Source organism: Glossina fuscipes, unplaced genomic scaffold, assembly GCF_014805625.2.
Source record: "Glossina fuscipes isolate IAEA_lab_2018 unplaced genomic scaffold, Yale_Gfus_2 1, whole genome shotgun sequence".
In the NCBI taxonomy this organism is placed as follows: Eukaryota; Metazoa; Arthropoda; class Insecta; order Diptera; family Glossinidae; genus Glossina; species Glossina fuscipes.
The window spans coordinates 7,366,131-7,389,242 of NW_023998415.1; the positions used below are offsets into that span (position 1 = coordinate 7,366,131).

The 23,112-nt window shown below is 33.1% G+C and overlaps 2 protein-coding genes across 6 annotated transcripts; one reads left to right on the forward strand and one right to left on the reverse strand.

Moving 5' to 3' along the window:
• On the reverse strand, nucleotides 1-3,515 carry LOC119632253 (ionotropic receptor 75a-like). Its single transcript, XM_038025067.1, has 8 exons — nucleotides 3,422-3,515; nucleotides 3,237-3,256; nucleotides 1,939-2,103; nucleotides 1,507-1,869; nucleotides 1,308-1,444; nucleotides 634-1,240; nucleotides 294-574; nucleotides 1-232 (listed from the first exon to the last, which is right to left on the reverse strand). The coding sequence occupies exons 1-8, from the start codon at nucleotides 3,513-3,515 to the stop codon at nucleotides 1-3; spliced, it is 1,899 nt and encodes a 632-aa protein (XP_037880995.1).
• Nucleotides 3,516-4,539: 1,024 nt separating this feature from the next.
• LOC119632644 (gamma-aminobutyric acid receptor alpha-like) lies at nucleotides 4,540-22,185 on the forward strand. 5 transcript variants are annotated; one of them, XM_038025653.1, is made up of 9 exons: nucleotides 4,540-4,935; nucleotides 5,112-5,163; nucleotides 9,798-10,388; nucleotides 11,937-12,004; nucleotides 12,073-12,293; nucleotides 13,189-13,271; nucleotides 17,108-17,521; nucleotides 20,452-21,117; nucleotides 21,181-22,185. In XM_038025653.1, the coding sequence occupies exons 3-9, from the start codon at nucleotides 10,070-10,072 to the stop codon at nucleotides 21,408-21,410; spliced, it is 2,001 nt and encodes a 666-aa protein (XP_037881581.1). In that variant the 5' UTR covers nucleotides 4,540-4,935; nucleotides 5,112-5,163; nucleotides 9,798-10,069; the 3' UTR covers nucleotides 21,411-22,185. The 5 variants fall into 5 exon arrangements, with proteins under 5 accessions (XP_037881581.1, XP_037881584.1, XP_037881580.1 ...); XM_038025656.1 differs by having other exon boundaries at nucleotides 4,540-5,163; nucleotides 20,452-20,967; nucleotides 21,041-21,117; nucleotides 21,181-21,272; XM_038025652.1 differs by having other exon boundaries at nucleotides 4,540-5,163.
• The last annotated feature ends 927 nt before the right edge of the window (nucleotides 22,186-23,112 follow it).

Genomic DNA, 23,112 nt, shown 5'->3' on the forward strand with positions numbered 1-23,112 from the left:
TCAATTCCTCACAAATAGATTTGTAATTTTTATGTTATAACGATTCCATAATAATTCCGTGATGAAAATTAATAGAACCAAAGTATAACCGACAAGCAACATAATAAACAACGAAGCTGTGTATTCTAGGCCGACATGAACAATCAAATTATTTGTTAAGCAATCTAAGTGGGTACGAACCCACTGACGACGATGCTTAGCATGCACGCCAGTTTCAATAATGCGAAGAATTCTGAAATCGCAAAGGAAAGAAAAGAACACAAATTTACATATCGAAGGTAAATAAAACTAACTTTAAACGAACAATTTCCCTGTAACTGGAGTTACGATGTAAATGTGTGACTAACTGTGTATCCGGTCGAAAGAGAACTTCGTTCAGATCACATATCTCGGAGGCTTCATATGTTCTCTCTATTAAATTGTAGCCGGTGGAAACTTCAAATACGAAAACAAATCCCGGCCTATTGCGCATTCTCATGATGCCCTCCTGAGCGGAGAACCAAAGATTGTTGGTATGAATTTTTGGAACAACTTTACGTTTAACAAAACGCTTCACTTCAGGTAGAGTTGAGGACTGTAATAAATAAAGACATTTGATATTAAAAAGAAATTTTTATGCAAAATTTTGCTTACATTTAAATAAGAGTAAGTAAAAGGCAGCGGCTCTAAGCCCACATCTAAGTTAGAGTCGGCCAAATCGCTCATGGTTTTTATATTCGATTTGACCGGCGAGCCCAATAGTATCGATACCACCACAGAAGTATAATAGTTTAGCATTATAAAACTGATCAACATTAAAGTTATGAAAACAAAACGTCCACCAATTGAACCGGGCAATAGATAACTGCTCTGGGCGCAAGCTGATCCAATAGATATAAGACAAGTTGTAAGAAACGATGGTATAAAAGTTGAATGTTTTCCCATTTTATAATATTCAACCAAAAATGTGAACCATAGAAGAAGAGCAGCCAAAGCTAATATAACGCCAAAGTATATCCATACTTTGGTGCTAAACGGCTCCACGAAAACACCACCTTTTATGCCAGAATTTCGCGGTGTACGAAACATGCACACCGATCTAAAGTCGCCGGTAGGAGCTATCGGTGTTATAAATTGAAAACGCAATGGCGTCATTACAAATGGCGCTGAAACCAAATCGACCGTATGATTCACTAAAGCGCCTATTGCCCCGCCAGTGTATTCTGCATCAGTCCATTTATCAAAATACTGCAATGAAAATCTAGAAAAGTTATTAAGAAATTATTCGAGCATAGAATTCACAATATATAATTGAAATCAAGATTTACTTGGTGTACAATGAATCTTGCAATAGTAGTAACACTTGAAAACCGAAACGTACTAAAGGATCAATATAAAAATCCCTTTGACTTGAAAGGAAAGCATTAATTTCAGAAGGCGGTGCCTTTAGATCGAAACGGGTAACCTAAAAAAATCAAAATCATTAAAATTTTGGTACAAAATGCATTTATTCCATAGAAACTTAACTACTACAGCTACTCGCATCATTGCATCGGGCAATCTTTCCCGATTACCATATAATGATCGCATATGCAAATTGCTAAGGTATTTGCACTTCAAACAGACCAAACTATTGCATTCAACTTCATAGTCAACTGTAATATTTAGGCTGCCACCAATCTGAAAGCCGTTATTATACACATCATAGACTATGAAAGATGTAGACGAGGGCTCTACGAACGTTGTCGTAATGTTCTTTATCACATAATTTACATCTGTGTCCACCGAGAGGTTGAGATGTTGAAAAGTATTTTGAAATGCCATTAATTCATTGCTGTCATCGTATATCAGCCAGTGATGATAATGATTGAATAAATTTAGATGACTAACCTACTTTTTCGATTAGACAACGATTTAAGTAAAAGGAAAAATGCGGTATGCATATAATTCAATACTCGCCCTCTTAATGAGTCGCTTCGAGTTATCACAATTGAAATCTAGAAACACACCGACTTTTGGTCTTTTAAACAAGAAATACCGATTAGCGATATTATGCAAATTTTCATCGGTCCTTATATCCACAAATTGCCCATAAATGTTTGGCGACGATGATAAATTATAAAACTTATAAACACCTACAGAAAAAAAGAAGACGAATGATAAATAATAATTATTTTCGGTAAAATTTTTCTTACTACTTAAGTTATTATAAATGATACTCCATTTCCCTAATACTGACTCTTTTCCTTTCCTTATACATTTCTATATCGGCTATACAACTTCCCTAACGGTTTGCATTTCCACCAAAAGTAACTCTAATGTTTTCATACCCACTATCAAGAAGGGATTTTTTTTCCTTTCACTATCGAGATCTCCTAATCTATACACTAATCTTCGTGGGATGGAAAACGGCCGAGCTTAGTTAAATTTATGACTTAGGCGTCTCTCAACTCGGACGAACGTCCGTTCGATTCCGTCTGTAATTGTTTGTTTTGAACATTTTATACATGCACTTCGATTTGAATTCTTCAGCGTCAACTTCTGACTCGATTTAAGCATGTCCGTCTGTCCTTCGATTTTTCTGTCTGTCTGTCTGTCTGTGGTAAGCACTCGCTTATGTCGCCCAATTGAAGATATCGGTTTCAAATCTGTCAAAAACATCTAGCACGTTGTTATTGACAATGATCCACTTTTCCCTAATTATCTCACTCATAAACTACAACAATTAAAATTTTTATATTTTATGGGAGATGATAAAACACTAGTAAAAAAACGAAAGGTATAAGAAAGGAAAAAGGAATTAGTGTTGTTATATGTGTTCGGCGGGAAAATGGAAATGTGAGGGTGAAGGGTGATAAAAACTATTGCAGGCAATTTATTCCCCAAGCGGACAGTGTGGTTGAAGGCGATGGGGTACGGCAGTGTCTTGTGCGTTGTACGGGCAACTTCAGGACGAATGGATGAGAGACAAATTATTTTATATATATTATTTACACAACAACCGATTTTTGTAAGATCATATACATGGGAAGAAGTTCAATGAATCGTCCTGTGCCATCCAAATATTCCGTACTATTTTGCATTAATCATTGTGGGAATATATTGCTGATTGCAATTTTATTTGTAGCGTAAAGATTTTTTTATGAATTCGATTTGTCCTTTTGAATGAATATCTCGAAAAGTTCCGATCAACAACTTCGCCACAAACACACATGGCCAGAAGTTAAACAGACCGATGGACGGATAGGCAAGCTTACATCATTTCCCAAAAATAATGCTAAAGCGATTAGAATGAACAATAAAAAATGGGACTTAACTGAAGTCCTCTTTGGCGTTGCACACATCCGCGCAAACGTAACGTATAAACCGCATTTTCTGTTAGATAGCAAATAGCTTACAGAATTTTTGATAATTGCAAATATATAAAATAAAAATTACTTACTTTCTTGACTCCAACAATGAAATATCATAAGATATGATAATTTCGATTTCAAGAGATTAAATAATATGAGACGCATTAAATGTTTTATTAACATTTTTTTTTTGCATTTTCCATTTGCGTTCTTCCCACGAGTACGAGTTACTTTAAAAAAGTTTCGTCAACAACATGTAACAGAGCAAAGCGACATTTTTGTTAAGCCATGAGATATTTATATATATTTGCAAGTGAAAGATTAAATAATTTAATGAAATTTGTATTTAACAAGTTAATAGAGCGCTTTAAAGTAAGTGACATTATGATGACATTTTGAATGCTTTTGTTTTTTTTTTATTTAGTTAAAACTTGCAAAGTAAGTAATTGGAAGCAAATGTTCCTTTCAATAGTCTATTAAACTTTCATTAAGCTTAAATGGTTGCTTAACACATTAATCATCGCAAACATTTCAGTCAAAAAATTTAACGGGCTTTTCATCTCGCATTTACGTAGATATAGTGAACTGTTACAAACAGGTAACAACTTGTTGAAGGTATTCATAATTATGGCAAATATTGTTGTTTCTCGTTTCTTTCGTTCATTTTCATTTTCATTTTTTTCTTTTTTTTCTTTTTTTTTTCTTTTTCATATTATAATTTGTTGCCCAACGTCTGCGCAATGCAAACCAGAAAATATATTCCCGCTAAAAACGATTTTCATTCATGTCTTCATTTTAATGAATGAATTTAATTTTACCACAAATACATGTGTAATAGTTGTGCGGTATAATACACTGTTTTGTTGTTGCTGTCTGTCTGTCTAGATGCTACGCTAAACCAGCCATAAATATTTATCTGCTTTTAGGGGCGTAACAATAACTGCAAATATTCAGTTATCAAGGCGCTTTTGGCGCGTACGTTTGGATCTCATTCTCCACGAAGAAAAAATTTTTATTTATTTTTTCATTTTTTCATTTTCTCTCAACGACTCTAAACAAAGAAAAAACAAGTCAAAAGACATTAAATTTACTAAAAGCAAATGAATGATTTAAAAAGTGTTTGAAAAAAAAACAAATTGTGTTTTAAAAAAAAAAAAAGAAAACAAAAATCCTTCCTTGTAATGCAATCATTTTCGAAGTTCTGTAATTAAATGAAACAATTATAAACAATTTCAAGTACGCTTTCAAATATGTATTTATCCCCAAGATTATGCTTTAATTATTTAGACTCCTGCATAAAAACAAATAAATGAACTCTTAATTATATTTAAATATTCACCACAACATTAACCTCAAAAACAATGTTCTTCAACAATGTTCTTCCGCTCTCGTCTTGGAAGTCTTGATTGAAAACTAATTGATAAACAGACTATTAACTATAAGTTAGCGCGAACCCATTTGAATGCATTTATTTAGCAATCAGAGCTGAAGAGCATTCAAAACGTAATATCCGTCAACTCAAAAGAACAGCTTTTACCAAAAAAAAAAAAAAAACAGAGAGAGCAGAAACTTAATACACGCCTTGAATGGTATTCCATATTAGGTATCCTGGAAAAAAAATTCATGCAAAATTTGATTGCGTTCGATTTCCAAAACCTTCATTTGAGAATCATACGGACTTTCATTTACACTTTAGTCTTCTTCTTTCTCAGCAATGAAATATTTCCGATGTTTACAAGAGATCCGCTTAAAAATACAATAATTTTTTTTAATCCTTAGGCACATAGGTGATGGCAAATAAACGCAGTTTCCAATATCCAAGTTTTGCAAGGTAATATAATTTAACGAGTTTTCACAAAATCCTCTTAAGTTTTGAAATCTAGTTGGGATTTTGCAAAAACTACTACCAATAACCATAATTTAAGTGGAACAATGTAATTTATATGAAACGCGCTGTTTGGTTACGCTATGTTAATCAATGAACCCATTCATTTCATTTGAGGCGGTCGCTCAATACCTTTTCACTTGATCATATATATATATATATTGAAAGTGTCCGTCCGCTTTTTGCACGACTACAATGTTAAGCTGAAAACTACAATATGCCAGCATTGAAAGCAATCCACATAAAATAAGTATTGCAGCCGCGAAAACCATTCAATAGACAGATCCAACTCTATATATGCGGACAAGAATATTCACATATGTTGGCGAAGAACGTCTATACACATAATAGTGAACGGTGTATATAGTGGGTATCAAAAATTCGCCATTAATTAAATCTAGTTTCATTTTTGCATCATTTCATCTTTAACCTGTCATTTGGCGTACTTCGCATAATATTCGTTATGAGAAATCTCACTAAAAATTCACTCTTGAAATTTACAAATGAATTCATCAAGAATGTGATGCAATAGTGCAGAAAATGTAGATTCTTAAAAATTCTCTTTTAAAGTAAAACAAGCCATAAACACATGAGAAGATCTGCATGACTGCTCATAAAAAGCTTTGCATTTAAATTAATTGTACTTTGTTCTATAATTTACATCTTTGGACATTCTAGCTATTCCCTTTTCCTTTTCCAGTACTAACAGTGAGACTTTTAATATAATTACATAGGGGGCTTGTCGCAAAATCACAAATCACAAATCGCAAATCAAATTACAATTTAGCATTTATTTTTTATATTTTATTTTTTTAAATAAATATACATGTATGTAGAGATAATCTTGTTAAGTAATTTAGTTGTAAACCAAGCCGTCCTTAAAACGAACCGGCCGGACAACAGATTAAAAAAATGTTAAATTCAAACTCCTTAGCGTAGGCAGTCTTTTCTATAAAGGAAAGGCAAAAAAAAAAAAAAATCCTTTGAATTTATACAATAATAATGAAAAACAAAAGAAATATACTACGATGACATTCGCCTTCAATTAAACAAAAAATAAAATAAAGAGTAAAAAATAAAAAGTAAAAAATAAAAAGAAATATAAGAAAAACCAGAAATCTCTACACTTATATTTTTTCACAAGTTCATAATGCAGATGCTCTTTTATGCTTTCATTATTATTACTTTGCCCTTTCTATATCCTTAAAACATAACCTCAATTTTATATTACTAAAATCATAAAAGTTAATAAATTTCTACATTTTTTCAACCACATTTTTTTTTTTTGCTTTGTTACTTACTACTCATATGTAATATGGTAAACGTGCTTAAGTTGAATTTATTTAATATACTTTGACAAGCATTTTTTCCTTTCCACTATTATCATATAATCAGATTCTAATTGTTTTGGTTATAGTTAGCAATTCATCCTTCAATACTTCCGTGCATTTTATTATACATTGAATTCGAAAGTATTCTTCACTTTACACCATAAGTTTGAAATCAAAATTTAAAAATTAATAAAGAAAAACGCATTACTAGAAAATCTTATTTACCAAAAGGTAAAACATTTCTTTTCTTTCTTTCTTTCTTTCTTTCTTTCTTACTTTCTTTCTCATCGTTTAAGCTTAGCTAAGGTCAACGGCCTTCCGTTTTAGGTATCCAAACAAGCTTTTCTCACTTAACTTGACCACAAATTACGATAAACGGCGATGTTACGATTCATTATATTTCCTTCCTCACCTAGAAAGACGTACCTGCACTCTTCTGTGTACTCTTCTCCATTTATACATTTTAGAATTGACAAAATGAGTATAAGCACGCTCAGCAATTTATTTATCCATTTCTGATTACAATAGACATCCGGACGAGTTAAGCAAAATTATTAAAGAAAATGGAAAAGACTACGAGATTATCGCGAAGATCGTCGATCAAAAGCCCAGGATAGTTTAAAGTAAACAACTTAAATCCGAAGTAAACATTTTTTCTTTACAATATATTTTAGGCTTAAAGTACTAGGGATTGGGACTGCAACATTATAGCGAAGAATATATTAATCAGAAGGGAACAGCAAGTAAACAGCATACGATATTATTTTTAGGCATAATATATTAAAAAGCAAACGTAAGCCTACTATATCTAGCTCCTTATAGAGGATATTGGTCTGCCGCACTGAGATTCGCGATCCGCGACCACCGACTTGACTGTCAGACAATTTGAAATAATTTAAAATTGATGAGATTTTTGTTCTTGCTTTAAATAATGATATTCAAGATTTAGCAGCAACTAATGTGCTTGCTCACACTCGCTAGTTAGGCTAGTTGGATTAGTTAGGCTTGCTGGAGAGCATTACTCATTACCCAGGTCGTGCCAAGAAAAAAGTAATGTTCGTAAGACATAAAATAAACCAAGTTACACTTCCTAAGTTGTCCTTAGATCTGTAATGCGACCTTCTCCTCTTGATTATCTTAATTCACTAATAAAATTTGCGTAAGACAGTTAGCTACATTTGGCAAATCATCCTCAAATGGTGTAAACTAGGTTTGGCGATATTTTTCGATAATTGATCAATCATTTGTAATTTTACTTACCTTTATTAGTGAGCATAAACAGCGGAACTGATGTAGCTATGTCTGATAGTTAGCCCAATCAATAATCTCAAAACGTAAAGGAGAAGATTTGTTTAATAATTGATAAAATTAGTTAATTTTGCCGGGCCCCTTAAAATTGTCAAAAAATAATAATAAATTTTCCGCTTTGTCCATTTGTACGCCTCGAAATTGCACAACTTTCTGTGTAGCACGTTCGGCATTTACTTCAACATACATGCGGGTCAAGATCGAAAACCAGGTAAATTGCACCAAAAGTTCGCCAACATTTATAATTAAGGTGGTTTATGTAAGCATGATCTTTATCTCACACAACTACCTGTACCTGTTTGTTTATTATTTTTGAGGGGCTGAACGACTGTGTCAGCTTTAAAAAGAATTCATAATACTTTAAGCAATTGTGATTCAAGAACACGGTGAACGGAACTTTTACTTTCAATCGAAAGACTCCTAGACTTTCTGGAAAAATTGAACTACACCCTAATTTTGGCATATTTAATTGCCACTCTTAGCTTTCTGATCATTTCTACGATGTTACCCTTCATCGCTTCTAATACCTTCATGAAGTTTTTGTAAACGTTTATAAGTCTTTCTCTCTCTAAACGCTCACTAATCATAGAAGAATTGTTTAACTTTTACTTAAATAAAATTATCCGAAAGTAAACAAAACGCAGCCATATCCGATATGGCTGCCAGTTCTACCATGAATTAGTATGTCAAGTGCAGGCGAATAATAAAAATTAAAGGAACTGTTGCATTCGTCGAAATTTGAATATCCCCGATCTTTTGCGATCAAGCGATCTAATTCATAACGGACTCGTCGTTTGCTTCATTCTTCCAAGAGTTTCGAGAATTTATTCAAAGACAAATTGCATTTTTGATCGCTAAAGACTATCGGCAAACTATTAATCGGCAAATCGTTGATTGTCCCGCCATACGTCTTTCCTTAGAAGCAATTACATTCGCAATTCTCTTCCATATTCTTTCTTCTCTCTCTTCTTTTACTATCTACTATGTACTATATACTATGCTTATGTTATTTATTTTATTTCAGTTATTTTGTTTATATTATCGTCTTTTTTTTTTTTCAATAATTTTTTTTATTTTTGCCCCGAAAACAAATTGAAAATGTTATTAGTTTTCTAAGTAAATATGATTTATATAAAAAAAAAATAAAAAAAAATAGAAAAAAATTCTCTTTATTTCAAGGGTGTAGTGTGCCATGCTTTTGAACTGACTATTGCACACAGAATTGTAGCATACTTTTAGATATTTTTACTAAAATTTATGCATTTTGCATTTTTATTTGAATCACAGAGTAGAGAAAGAACTATTTGTAAGATAAATAAAACTACTGTTCATGGAGAACATTGCGAACAATTCCTAAGCTGTTATATAAAGTAAAATTGCGCGTTGCCATATATATATATATATATATAGTATATATATATTAGTATATATATACATGTAAATATATACATATTTACATTTGTGCTAAAAACAAAAACGAGAACTAGTTATTTTAAGAGAAATCTTTTTTTTTTTTCGCAATTCTTAAGCTTAACCTTAACAAAAGGATTATGGTGCAAAGGTGGAAAATCAACAAAAAAAAAAACAAAAAAAAAAACAAAAAAAAAACAAGAAGAAAAAAGCGGTACTTCGTCTAGTAGAAAATGTTAAAATGATTTGTTACAAAAGAATCATTAGTGCGTAAGTTATAATTAGCTAGCGAGTCATAAGACTTTGCTTATATTTAATGCTAGAAAAAAAAACTTTTTAAAAAAATTCTAATATAAAATAAATTATAAAAAATCAAAACGGGGGTCGCATTTTTTTTTTTTTTTTTTTTTTGATTTCTTGCTGCCTACAACTAACTATAGTGCTTTAAATGAGCATTAAATTAATTTTGAATTAAGAAAGAAACGAGACCATTGCTTAAAGACAGTTTCGTTTTGTTTTTATTTATTAAAGCGAAGAAAACAAACAAAAGAAAGTTAATGAAGACAAAGCAAGAAACTGCATCTGAACGGAGACCAAGAAGATAGCGTCATTGTGCAAGCAAAACTCTTAAGAAACGTCAACAATATCACCAGCAAATTAAGTCTAACGTAAAGAATAGGAACCACTTGTCAACTGCAGGGAATAACTGAAGCGTTACCCAATCTATACATACATACAAGCAATTTACCGCAACATCAACATCTATGCATATTAAGAAACATTAGTTAAGGAAGGCTGTGATTATGCCAGTCTTAACGTTAAAATATTTAGAACCTATAGTTGGGGCGTTGCCTCGCACAGATTATAAGATGACTATGGGCTCATGCACCGTAAACCATGTAATATCGTTAAGCAGTATACTTTATTTACGATCTCGTTGGTGGTTTTGGTTAAACCGTTATTGGTCTTGTTGGATTTGGATTTTAATATCAGTCCACGTAGTAATGGCAGCCGGTTATCCTCATTTACGCTTAACGCAACGCAATAATCACGCCAATATATCTGAGCTATTAGATAATCTGCTTAGAGGCTATGACAACAGTATAAGGCCTGATTTTGGCGGTAAGTAAAGAATAGAAAAAGAAAAATAATAACAATAATAATAATAATAATAATAATAATAATAATAAAACTGTACACTTAAAAAGCTCTTAAGCAAATTGTTTTCAATAAGTCTTTTTTATTCAAAAAACTTACAATTTCACTCAAATTGTTTCCTTTTTCTCGCCTCTAAGACGCATTGTTATCCTTATAAACTGCAATAATCAAATTTGGAATGAAGAACTTATCCTAATCATCGCTTAATGACTACTTACACGCCGTTGTCTGTGTCTCCCCATTTTATAATCCATTGAACACTTCACTAGCTAGCTTTAGCTGATGTATAATGAAGTACAATTTTATAAATTGAAATGCGAAAACTTTATTTAACTTGAAGCGAATTAAATGACTACTTACAGTCTTCCATTTTCCACATTTTTGTGTTTTTTTAAGTGACTCCCTGCCCGTATATCGGCCGCTAGTCGAGAAGTAAAATAAACATATTTAAAAAGCTTTTTTATGGAGAATGCGGTTATATTTATCTGATGGAGTTTTAAGATATTTACCGATTAAGTGTCACTTCTTTGCATCTTTTCCAGTTAGCTTAGTATATTATAATTTTCATTTCGCATGGAAAGAAGAATTGACTATAAAAGTCTCAACTCTGGACCGATTTCATTTTTGTCATTTCGGTATAGTTTTGCGAAAATATTCACTGCGTTAAAGAGAATACGTTGCAATAAAGGGGAAAGGATTAAGCAAAAAAAATTTCAAACTACTTAAGTCGCTGTAATCTTTCCGAATAATGCGAATAATTCTCCTTTTATTTTGATCATAAAGAAACTATGTATATAAAGATATTTATAGTTTTGTTCTTATCCCAAAAAAATGTAGGCCTCATAAAGCAAAGAAGAAGTAGATAAATAAATGATTTATCCATGTCACGTGTTCTCTCAGTCCTCTCCGTACTAATTATTTCATTTATTTAATGTTTTCTTAATGATTTCATAGAAAGCAAATGCAAAGAAGGAATAGATGTCTATATCATTTTTAAAGCTGATGAACGACGATTGTTACCTCCTTTCCTAAAGGATATGAGAAATTTTATATAACACTTATTATCACGTAGTGTGTCGGAAAGGAAGAGAGAAATACATTCAATTTTTATGTGAATACGTTAAACACTTGATTAGATTCACTCATGCAATTTGGCTGTAGCTCAAAAAAAAATTTTTTTTTTTTAAGTCATTTCCTTGAGCACAGGGTATAGATAGATATTTGCATATCTAACACACTCATAGATATACATATAACGTGGCGTATACTTCATTATATTTGTAGCATCCTCTCAAGGCAACAAACTCATTATAAACTGTAAATTCGGCAAAATGTTAATCGGGAAATATAAAATGTTCATAAAAATCAAACTTAAGCTTAAAGAAAAATAATCCCTTAGAGAATTTTCTCTTTTTTTTTTTTTTTTTTTTTGTTTTTTTTTGTTTTTGTTTTTTCTCTTAAACTTCTACAAAAATTTTATATTGAAATCTCAAAAATAATTCATCTATGCAGGGCCTCCTGCTACTGTTGAAGTGGATATAATGGTGCGCAGCATGGGTCCCATCTCCGAGGTTGACATGGTGGGTGGAATGATTTTCGTTACTCGTTCCAGTGTACAGCATTTGACTTTCTTGACTTGCCATTGCAGACCTACTCAATGGATTGTTATTTTCGTCAATCTTGGGTAGACAAACGGTTGGCGTTTAAAGGCGCTCAAGACACTTTAGCTTTAAGTGTCTCAATGTTGGCCCGGATCTGGAAACCGGATACATATTTTTATAATGGCAAGCAAAGCTATTTACACACGATAACCACACCCAATAAGTTTGTAAGAATTTATCAAAACGGTCGCGTCCTATATTCAAGTAGGTGAGTATGTGAATAATAAACAAAAACTCAAACTACATACCTCAAACAAACTACATAAAATGCTTAGTCCAAGTCCATATCGATAAGTTTCGATCGAAAATTTCACTATGAAAATGTTACACTTTTCATATGGAAAAAGCAGTGATTCACTTGTAATGCAAAACAAAAGAAAAAAGAATTCGAGACTTCTTGTATGTTTACTTTACAAGGCCAGCATCCAAAGTCGAAAAGAGGTTGTCAATGGGTTCGTTTTCTTCATACCGTTCATCCATGTATGCGCTATCTCATGTGCGTAGTTATATCGCATTAGAAAATAATAATCGTCTTGGACCGAATCTTGTATACTGTTCATTTTAGCATCAACCTCTTCGCATCGGTTTTATTTCAAATTTTTACAAAAGTCCAGTAAAATTTGAAGGGAAAATTTTTGCTCATTAACGTAAATCATTGAATTTGACAATGATAAGCATATTCGGAAAAGAAACATAACCATTTTGAAAGCACGCTCTTGCCGCTGTGCAGTGATGGGAACTGAAATACCCGATAGAGTATTCATTTGAAATATTATCCTCCTCAATAGATTGCTTTCGCAACCATTACTATTGTATAGTGGAGCGAATTCGATTGAGTTATCGATAAAGTTGAAAATTTGAAAAGTAAGAAATGATAAATTTCTTCTTCTTCTATAATAGTTGTTTATTTACGAATATCGATTCCATATTCAATACAGATATCCGACAGGGTCGCGATTTTCAATTTACTTATAGAAACCCACTGCTCATAACCATGAAAGCTTTAGCATTTATTTCAAGCTTAAAAAATAACTCTTACATCGCCGACAAGCGATGTTTCTGACAAGGTTATATCGGTGGTGAAGGTATATTTCCTTTTTCAGATTAACCATCAAAGCTGGTTGTCCTATGAATTTAGAAGATTTTCCAATGGATATTCAAAAATGTCCTTTAAAATTTGGCTCATGTAAGTAAATTTTACACAATTTCCTAATCTTTTATATATATGTAAGATACAAATATCATAATGAACTCAATTACCTCATACAGCGACCTCATTATTTATTTGAGTGTATTAAATACTTCTAAAGCAAACTAAAATCTCGTCTTAAACTTTTATTCTGTAATGTACATTAGAACTGTTAGCAATGATATCAGCCTCACTTGTCCTTACACAATATGCATATATATATACATACACATATATTATATATATATATATATACATATATATATATATATATATATATATATAATGTAAATGTACATGCATTTAATCTTTATGAGCCCTAAAAACTCTTCTATGACTATAAAGTTGTTGCATTGTAGAAAATTAAATAGAGAGAGAAGGTTGTATGTAATGCCCTTTTTGCATTTGAGTTTACCCGCATCTCTCCATAAACTTATGGTTTAAACATGAACAAATAAATATGAAGATGTTGCTAACAAGTCATTTAAGCGAAAAAAGCCACAATGTACCCATAATGAGTGAACATTTAAAAAATCGCATTTTAAGCGTTAAGCATTAAGCACATTTACATATAAATATTGTCTGCAAAATGCTGCTGTTCTACACACATGAAGATTTATTTTCCTCAAAAAAAAAATAAAAAAATAAAACCAGTAGGCAATGAAAATTATTAATAACCCAGCCTAAGGATATGCTATTACTTTTGTATGTTAATATTAATGGCTCCGCAAAAAAAAGCTTGTACGCACTTACTTACTACTGATTTTGTGTTTTTTTTTTTTTCTTCTTCTTTTGATAAAAAATTGATTTCCTGCATATATACGCTAAATAGTTAGGGTACTCTTCTATCTTCATATGCCTGATCGCTTATTTAACTTTGCCAGGTTACCGAATGTAACGTAAATTGAAACGAGACAAAAAAATCCGAGCAAATATATGTTAAAGAAATGTTGATTGTAATTTTCATTCTTAATGTGCTTAAGTTCGCGCATATAGAGAGAAAAATCACCGAGCAATTTATGGAAAACATCTCTTCTTTTTTTTTCGTGTTGCGGAACACGTGTTTTATTATATAATACATTTATGCTCGAATGTCTGCACCTTAAATTTAAATTTAAAAAAAAGAGGGGAACATTTCTGAACATTGCTTTCTATAAACTTTAATCTGCGCGATATAAAATAAGAAATTTATTTATACGCCTCGTAGAGAATACTTCATATCTATCACTTTAATTACATAAAAAAAAAATTTCAAAATATCTTACAATGTGTGGTTAAGCTATTTAACCAATCGGAATTATTTCAGAAGCCTTTATTTAATTCGTTTTTCCGTTACGGCGGAAATCGGGAATCGATATTCCGGGCGCTCCCGTATATCCCATCATGCTGAAATTTTGCACATCCCTTAATTCTGACTACAATGTAATGTAGTGCAGTTGATTTTTCTGTACGTACAAAAATAGTCGCCGCCATAAGATATGTCTGGCCGGAAACTGTCAATTCACATTTCGAACACAGGCTGGAAACTGTCAATTTCGCACAGTTCCATGTATTCAAACATGCTGGAATCGTGCACGCGCCTTTGATTCCGAAGATATTCAAAGTTATCAAAATTATCTTTTTCTTAAGAATCTATTTGATATGAGTTGTAAACTAAAAATTAACCGACTGTACCTTATCCGATTATATTCACTAACTTTATATTAAGTTGGGAAATCATTCTATATTTGTCAGTTAAAAAATGGGGAAAACATCTTTACTTGAAAAAATATTTTCTTTGAAACTTCGGGCTTTTTCACGGAGCGCTCCGAAAAGACTTCTTATGCGAAAAGGATCCCGGCTAATAAGTTACAGCCCAATGCTTTACCTACCTGCCCATGTTTGATAGACTAACAGATGCTTTTCGAAAGAGGTCGCGTAGCTGAGTCGAGAAGAGGGGTGACGACGAGGTAGGTGCTGCGTGGATTCAAATCTTAGTGCGGTTTTTAACCATGACCGTAACTGCAATGAGATATGTCGTATCGATAACGGCAGAGCACAAAAAGGCGATTGGCTGCACTAGACTACGGGCACCCCTAACTTTTTCTCTGTTTCCCTACTTTTTTCTGACAAAAAAAGAAATATAAACAAAAATGTCTTAGTGCAGCTGGATAAAGACAAGATAACAAGGCCAAGGTTTCTGTGACGGAATCAAAAGTTTGAGATACCGTTTTATCTTTAATTGCGATTTCAGCTACAAAATGATACAATTACTGCTTCCATTCTGTCTTCGGCAGATGCAGCAAAAGACTTTTCCTCAAGCATGAAATCTTAGAAAAGAAAGAGCAAGAGTACGTAAATGTGAAAAAGCATTTTGATGATCCTGGCTATGCAAACAATAGAGAAACAAGTGAGAAAATTTTATTCGACTGTGGACGAATCTTACATACCCACCACCATTAAAATCATTAGCGCCCATGCTTTTATTTATGTGCTATTGTTTTTATGTGTGTTAAAAGTGAATGAAATAAAATTAACCTTTCATCTTTTCAAATTAATTCCCCACGTCGGGACGTCCACCATAATTAATTAGGAAGTAACACACCTAGCTTGTTGCATTCTAGTTTCTAAGTCCCAGTTGACATGACTTGTATCCAATGCTAAGTATTGTAGCAAAAAAATTAATCCACTAGCTCGTGACGCCCACCATAATTAATTTAGAATTGACAAACTTATCTTGTTGGCTCTGCGAGACCTTTTATTTAATACCCATATCGCTGGTCGGGTCTCTACTATATTCATTTTAGAATTTTGTGTGCGCATGGCTGACTTTTTTCCGTTTTTGCACGTAAAGGCTAGAACGCTTCATAAAGTAAATGTAGAAAATTCCAGCCGAATTCTATCTAGGAAAAATTCATAATTTTTTGCTTAAAGAAACGGATTTGAGTTCACTTCACACATTGCTGCGGGCGTGCACTCTAACCAATTTGACCCATTTTCAGTACCAAACTGCGCGCAGAAACTTTCAAAGTGTCTACCTAATTTGAAGCCGATATTTTCATTTTGGCGACCAAGGCACAGACACATAGACACATGGACGCACAAACAATTTAAGGCTGGTCAAGAATGTATGCACTTTATAGAGCCTCTGAAGCTTCGGTTTGAATTTTAGAAGCATTATAACAAAATGTTCAAATGTTCAAAATGAGAAGGGAGCATACGTCCAATAATTTTTTTAATTCGTATGACATGTACGCTATGTATGATATTTTCGTTAAGTTAATTTAAACACCTTTATACCTCACATCATTTATGCGATGGAGGATACCTTCAGTTCAGTTGTGGCGACGCAGGGGAACTTAAGATAGATCCTTCTTTAATTATACCGACCATTTTCAAAATCATTTCTTAAATCGAATGCTGAATGTGATTCGGAAAAATTACCTTATCATAGCATTTGGCTTTTAGAAACAGTTCGGCCTAATCAACTCAACTGCATCATTATTGATTGATATTTAACATTTTTTTGATAGTTTCGTAGCTACTCAAAATGTAGTACACGTGGCTAAATTGCCCACATGAGGACGTCGATGATATGCAACTTTTCATCACGGTTCCTTGGATATTAAATAATTTATCATCAGCCATTCCATTCTAGCCATTCAAAATAAATACGAAAGGCCTTTTAGTGTATTGCTCGCCTTACACGATATTATCTAATACGATATATGTAAAATAGAAGAATATGTTTTCTTAAAGTTTAACTTTTCATTAATTGCATTTATCTCATCGACACTTCACTTGGCTTTTTACACTCTTGGTGTTGTTACCATCCATCCGCGACTTACTTTCAGTTGGATATACAACAACGGATGTTGTTTATCGATGGAATAAAGAAAGGCCAGCGGTAGCCATCGCTGAGGATATGAAATTGTCACAATTCGATTTAGTTGACTGTCCGGCGGGCAATCTAACGGATGTTGTTTATAAAGCAGCGGCACCCATCTATCATAGCAACAATAATATCAACTACCATAAGAGCAATAATAACAACAATAATAATAATAATAATAATAATAATAACAATGATTACGACGCAGATCAATCCATCTCTGATAATGATAAATATAGCAAAGCATTGACAACATTTGCAGGACCAGCGGCAAAAAATCAACATATCCAGACAGCAAAATTCCAGTTGGATAAGATAGCCCATGGCAGGGGGGAACGTAAAACGAATATTATACAAATTGAAGTAATGCAAGCATGTAAGTGACAAAATCCTATACAATCATAAATCATTTTTATATGCATTCTTACGTACGCCACATATTTGTATGAAGCTAACTTTACTACTCCTTCGCTCACCCGGATATAATTAATTTAATTTAAGAGTAATTTAGCAAACTCAGTTTTGTGTAATTGTTCAGTGTGTTTTTTGCTTTAGTTGAATATTTAGTAAATTTCGTATGACATTCAATGATTACAAGTTTTTAGTTCAATTAAGGTCATTACTCAATATCGATCTATGCACCGATATATGATGCATGTGCTTGTGTCTATGTCAAATGCTATAACGCAATGTCGAATGTAATCATTTTGTCATGTGTCCGGTAAAATGCTTTGAATTGGGTGTGAGCGTTTGTATGCACAACTACGTATTGTAGAGCATCAAGTCAATTTGTCAATTAGTTAAATTGCAATTATGACAACATTTTACAACATAATAATCGATAACCGACAAGAATGCAAGAAACGCTTGCACACTTCGAAGAACGAAACCTAAGAAGTTTAATCCTCTACAACCAAATATCATTTCTTTAAAAAATCTTTTCAATACATATTTTCGTAAATTGCAAGCACATTCATTACGATATTTATAATATTTTCTGAATCGAGACTTTTTCAAGCTAGTCGCCGATAGCTATTGCATGCACATTCCACAAAAAAAAATGGATCGAAACCATTCGCCGTAAAGTTTGCGACATTGCATCTTTCACCGTAAGGACTGACGTGCAATGGCAATCTATATCTCACCCATAGTTAGCTCAAAAAGAGTGCCAGATGAATTGAGTTTTATCAAGCGCCGTACCTATCTCGTAAAAAGTGTTTTGCATTCAATTTTGCGTGCAAAGCATTAAACATAAATCTCTATGAAATGTTTACGGTCACAGCTAATTTACGTACTTTCGGTTTTGACTCGTCTGATATCACTCAGCCTTGATCATTTCAATGATGATTTGACGTTGTAGCCCAATCTTGGCAACACGAACGGTGTCCATCATCAGTGCACGTACACGGTAGTAGACCAATTCAATGATTCAATGATTGGTAAAATTTTCTAAAATTTTTGAAAGAATATATTTATGCGGACTACTCGATTTCAGAAATAAACATTACACCATTGAGCAAAAATTATTGCGATGATGTGAAACGCCTTCGGTAAACTTCAGAATGACGGACTGTTACGTAAACTTAAGAAATTTCCTCCAACTCGAATGTACTTGCTACTTACATCCTATTTGCAAAACACACACATTTCGCTGTTAAATTGGGAAACGATAGATCCAACAGATGCAAAATTAAAGGACGAGCGTCCTCGGGATGTGCTTTCAGTCCAAAACTCTGTATAATTTTCGGCTCCAATTTTTCGATCGTTCACAATCTTTTAACTGCGAAATATGCAGATGACACACCAATGCCACCTTCACCTAGTGAACTCATGAATCTTTCCTACGAACTACAAATTGACATAAACAAAATTTCACTTTGTCTTCATAAATCGATTATTAGAACAGATGCTAAATAACGTACGCAAGATCACTTGTCCTTCGGAATTTTTAGATGATAATAATATGTAATGGAATTGTGGGGAAGAGCCAATATCCAGTAATGTTGAAATACTTGAAAAATATCAATCTAAGACTTCATCTTATTATTAATGCTCCGCGGTTCGTTAGCAACAAAACTATTCATGATGACTTGGCTTTTCCGTTTGTCAAAAATCGAATTCGACGCCTTCCTTCCCCGTTGAGTAATCACGTAATTTTTTTTGGCCATATCTCTTGATTGAAAAGGTATCATATACTCGATCTTCCGGCCTGAGATTAGTTCACTTTTGTTCATTAAATTCTCTCGCTCTCGCTTTCTCTCTATGTCTCTCTTTCTCTCCTTCTCTCCCTCTCTTGAGTAAATGCACGTTCCATGTTCGAAGTAGATGGACAGACCTAAAATGATTTCACCGTTCGATTTGCAATGGGTATTATAAGTGATATTATAAGCGATATATGTTATGAGTCATACAAAAAGTCTTTGAGGTTTTTTCCGCGGTTTGAAGGTCCTTTTTGTAGCCTGCTCTTTTCAAATGATTCCAAACTGTCATGTGAATGATGTTTAGTAACTCCCCTATTCCTGACAGGTTAAGTGTCGGTCTTTCTCCACCAGTTGCAAAGTTTCATCGATTTTTTCGACCAGATCAATGTGCAGCTTTGACATCGAAATTTCCGGAACGGAAATCGCACCTGGATCCTTCGTTCACTCATAGCATTCTCACCGTAGACTTCACAAATTTTCCGGCATGTTTTACCTTTTTTATGGTAAAAAAGCATCACATAACTTATTTCTTCAGATATTTCACCCATTTCCAAATCAATTCAATGTAACTTTCTGCACGAGCATAGAATTAGAAAACTATCTTCACAAAAAATGTAAGCTGAAAGCTTTTAAGCACTTGTTCGTTTAAGATAATCAGGTAAAAGTTGCCCGATATCCCAAAGAAAAAACCGCAAAGACTTTTTATATGAACTAATAATAATATTTTGATTAAATTATGCATATATAAAATAAGAAAGTTATATTCGGCGGGGCTGAATCTCGCATATGCACCGCTATGCTTTTCCAATTCTACTCTCCAAGTTCTTTTATTTGATTCTCATATCGCTGGTATTATTAAGAAAAACTTATCTTCTACGTCGCGGTCTCTATCGTATGCCTTTTAGAGTTAACCGAGACATGGCTAAATTAATTTAGAATTGCACGCTCTGAAGCTTACTTTGGGGCGTGACACACATTATAAAAAAAAAAAAATAGTACACCCCCGTCTTACAGTGGTGGGTATAATAAATTTTCATCATATATTTATTATACATTTACTAAGTAAATTAATTTTTGTTATTCTATATTCTTAATTTGTTTTCAGCTGAATATTCCATGTTAATGGTTAACTTTCATTTACAACGTCATATGGGAAACTTTCTTATACAAGTTTATGGTCCGTGTTGCCTTTTGGTCGTTTTGTCTTGGGTTTCATTTTGGCTTAATCGCGAAGCTACAGCAGATCGTGTTTCTCTCGGCATCACTACCGTATTAACCATGACATTTTTGGGCTTAGAAGCACGAACCGATTTACCTAAAGTTCCTTATCCTACCGCTTTAGATTTTTTTGTTTTTCTATCTTTCGCTTTTATTTTCGCTACCATTTTGCAATTCGCTGTAGTACACTACTTCACTAAATACGGTTCGGGTGAATGTTACTTCATAATTGAAGAATTAGAATCCGATACGGAATCAGAAGGTGGCGGTGAAAATTTAACAAAGACAAGTTTAGAAGCTGAATATGCTAACAGTGTAGCGTATGAAGTGATACCGTTGACGATGTGCACGATAGCGATACCGAATCGTAGAAACTCTCTAAGAAACCGTCGAAGTTCAGAAGGTAAGAGGCGACGTCAAAGTCATAGTTTAATGTACAGCCTAAAAGAATATTTTTCGTGGTCGTGTTTCAAAAGTAAACGAACAAGACAACGAACACAATTGAGCATGTCCGACGACGATGACGAAGAAGCTCATTTAAAAGATAATGAAGGTGAGTTTGCAAACTCTCAACGAGAAAGATATTAACGGTATGTCGTATATCTTTCGCATATAGATCACGCAAACAAACGGAATCAACGACGCCGCATGTCCTATTATCGTCGAGAGGAAATGGAGATGCGTCGCAAAGGGAAACGTACACCGCAATACAACTCCGTTTCAAAAATCGATCGTGCCTCACGCATAGTATTTCCCATATTGTTTTTCATAATCAATGTATTCTATTGGTATGCATATCTATCGCGCAGTTCACGCATCCTGGCCCATGGTAACGACAACACCTGATGTTTCCTTTTAGCAATTTAGATCACTATCACAGAAATCGTTTTGAAATTCTCTGCGTATTCAATGCATTTTTAACTTATATGCTATATAAGGCAAAATTGTTTCTTTTCTCCTTTTTTTTTTTATGAATTTTTTAACAGCTCAAAAGCTTCTTCCGAATGATTTCTTTCATCTAAATTGCTAATAAAATAGAACAAAAGCAAGTGTGACAAGTAAAAATATTTAAGTCAGCAAAGCTGACTAATTAAGTAGCCTAGACGCCACTTCACACAATCCGGTATTTCACTTATTTTCCTGAAAAAAAAAAACCAAAAGCCATACCTCCTTACCGTGTAAACGTGTACTCTCCATAGGTACTCTTATAAGGCCGGTACACAAATACTTGTTGTTTCCCACGTTGTCCATTTGGGGAATTTGGTAATATTCTAATTTCTCTTCAGAAATTATTATTCTGCACTTATTTTGGTTGTACAATATCCAAAATTAGATCACTTCTTCAATCCAATTTAACCTGATCGTATAAAGGTCTATCTTTCTAAAAAAAACGGTTACATTATATAAAATTAAAAAAAAAAAGGGTCCCACTCAATCCAAATTTTGAGCACGTATTTAGTATGCGTGCACGTATTAGTATATAATTTTTTAAACTTTTTTTTTTTCTTTGTTTGTATGTACTCTTTTTTTTTCAAAGGGGGGCCATTACAGTAGAGGAGTAGTTGTAAAATTACAAAATTTCGTCCAAAACATATCAGTATACCAATATGGCGGGAATAACTGAAACCAATCGGAGAAACCGACAGACAGGCGGGCGAACGGACGGACGGACGGACAAGCTAAATCGATTGAGCAAAAAAATAAAAATTGATAACAGATCAGTATAATAAAAGGTAAATCTATCCAAGTCCATGTCCATCTGGATATTACATACATTCGCACAAACTTAATAAACTGTACATCGTAAGCGGTGTAAGGTAGAAAAAACTAACTCTGCTTATATGAAATTATAATAAATATTTTGCTAAAATCAAAAATACGAAGGCTATGCATTAATTTTTAAATATTAATCTATTAATTACATAATTATCTATGCTTTACTGTAAATTAAATCGAAATGAAAAGGCAAACACTAAAGTATTGTTAAAAATGCTAATCAAATAAATTATAATCAACGTTTACTACAAAGACGTTTCATAACCTATCATAAGCTATGGTCTTTGAAAATTTAAATTAAGTAAAGATAATTAAAAATCTATATAAAACATGTATATGCGATGGTAATCTTCAGCTTTAAACAATAACAAAATTTGTGAAATGGTATAAGGAGTTGTTTACGAATCTGTAAAATTGTTTATAAATAAAATAAAATAATAATAAGAACTGTTAGAACATAATCGAATTGTTTACATGAAAATTTTTTATGAAAAGTAGACATCATATTGGGGACGGTCGAAGGTGAGGAAGTAAAAGTTGCAGGTGCAGTGGACCGACCCTCCCTGTCATTTAAGGGAGAGCGTCGATTAATATCTATGTGTATGTAAGTGATTTCCCGTGGTTTTGTTTGTTATCTTCATATTTATCCATTTTATTTTAGTCGGTTAATTGAAAATCTTGCAGATCTATCGTTGGCCACGCGTTGCTATGACCCAGAACGGCTGGCTAATTCTGGTACTCACAACCCCCATCTTCTCGGTTATACGACAGC

What these genes read in the sequence shown, in the direction of transcription:
- LOC119632644 (XM_038025652.1), top strand. Translation starts at nt 10,070, where the DNA reads ATGCCAGTCTTAACGTTAAAATATTTAGAACCTATAGTTGGGGCGTTG. An exon ending in AATTGAAGTAATGCAAGCAT is followed by an intron (nt 17,522 to 20,451) that starts GTAAGTGACAAA and finishes ATTTGTTTTCAG; the next exon opens with CTGAATATTCCATGTTAATG. An exon ending in TCATTTAAAAGATAATGAAG is followed by an intron (nt 21,118 to 21,180) that starts GTGAGTTTGCAA and finishes TTTCGCATATAG; the next exon opens with ATCACGCAAACAAACGGAAT.
- LOC119632253 (XM_038025067.1), bottom strand. Translation starts at nt 3,515, where the DNA reads ATGTTAATAAAACATTTAATGCGTCTCATATTATTTAATCTCTTGAAA. An exon ending in CAAGATTCATTGTACACCAA is followed by an intron (nt 1,241 to 1,307) that starts GTAAATCTTGAT and finishes TAACTTTTCTAG; the next exon opens with ATTTTCATTGCAGTATTTTG. An exon ending in TTACTTACTCTTATTTAAAT is followed by an intron (nt 575 to 633) that starts GTAAGCAAAATT and finishes TATTTATTACAG; the next exon opens with TCCTCAACTCTACCTGAAGT.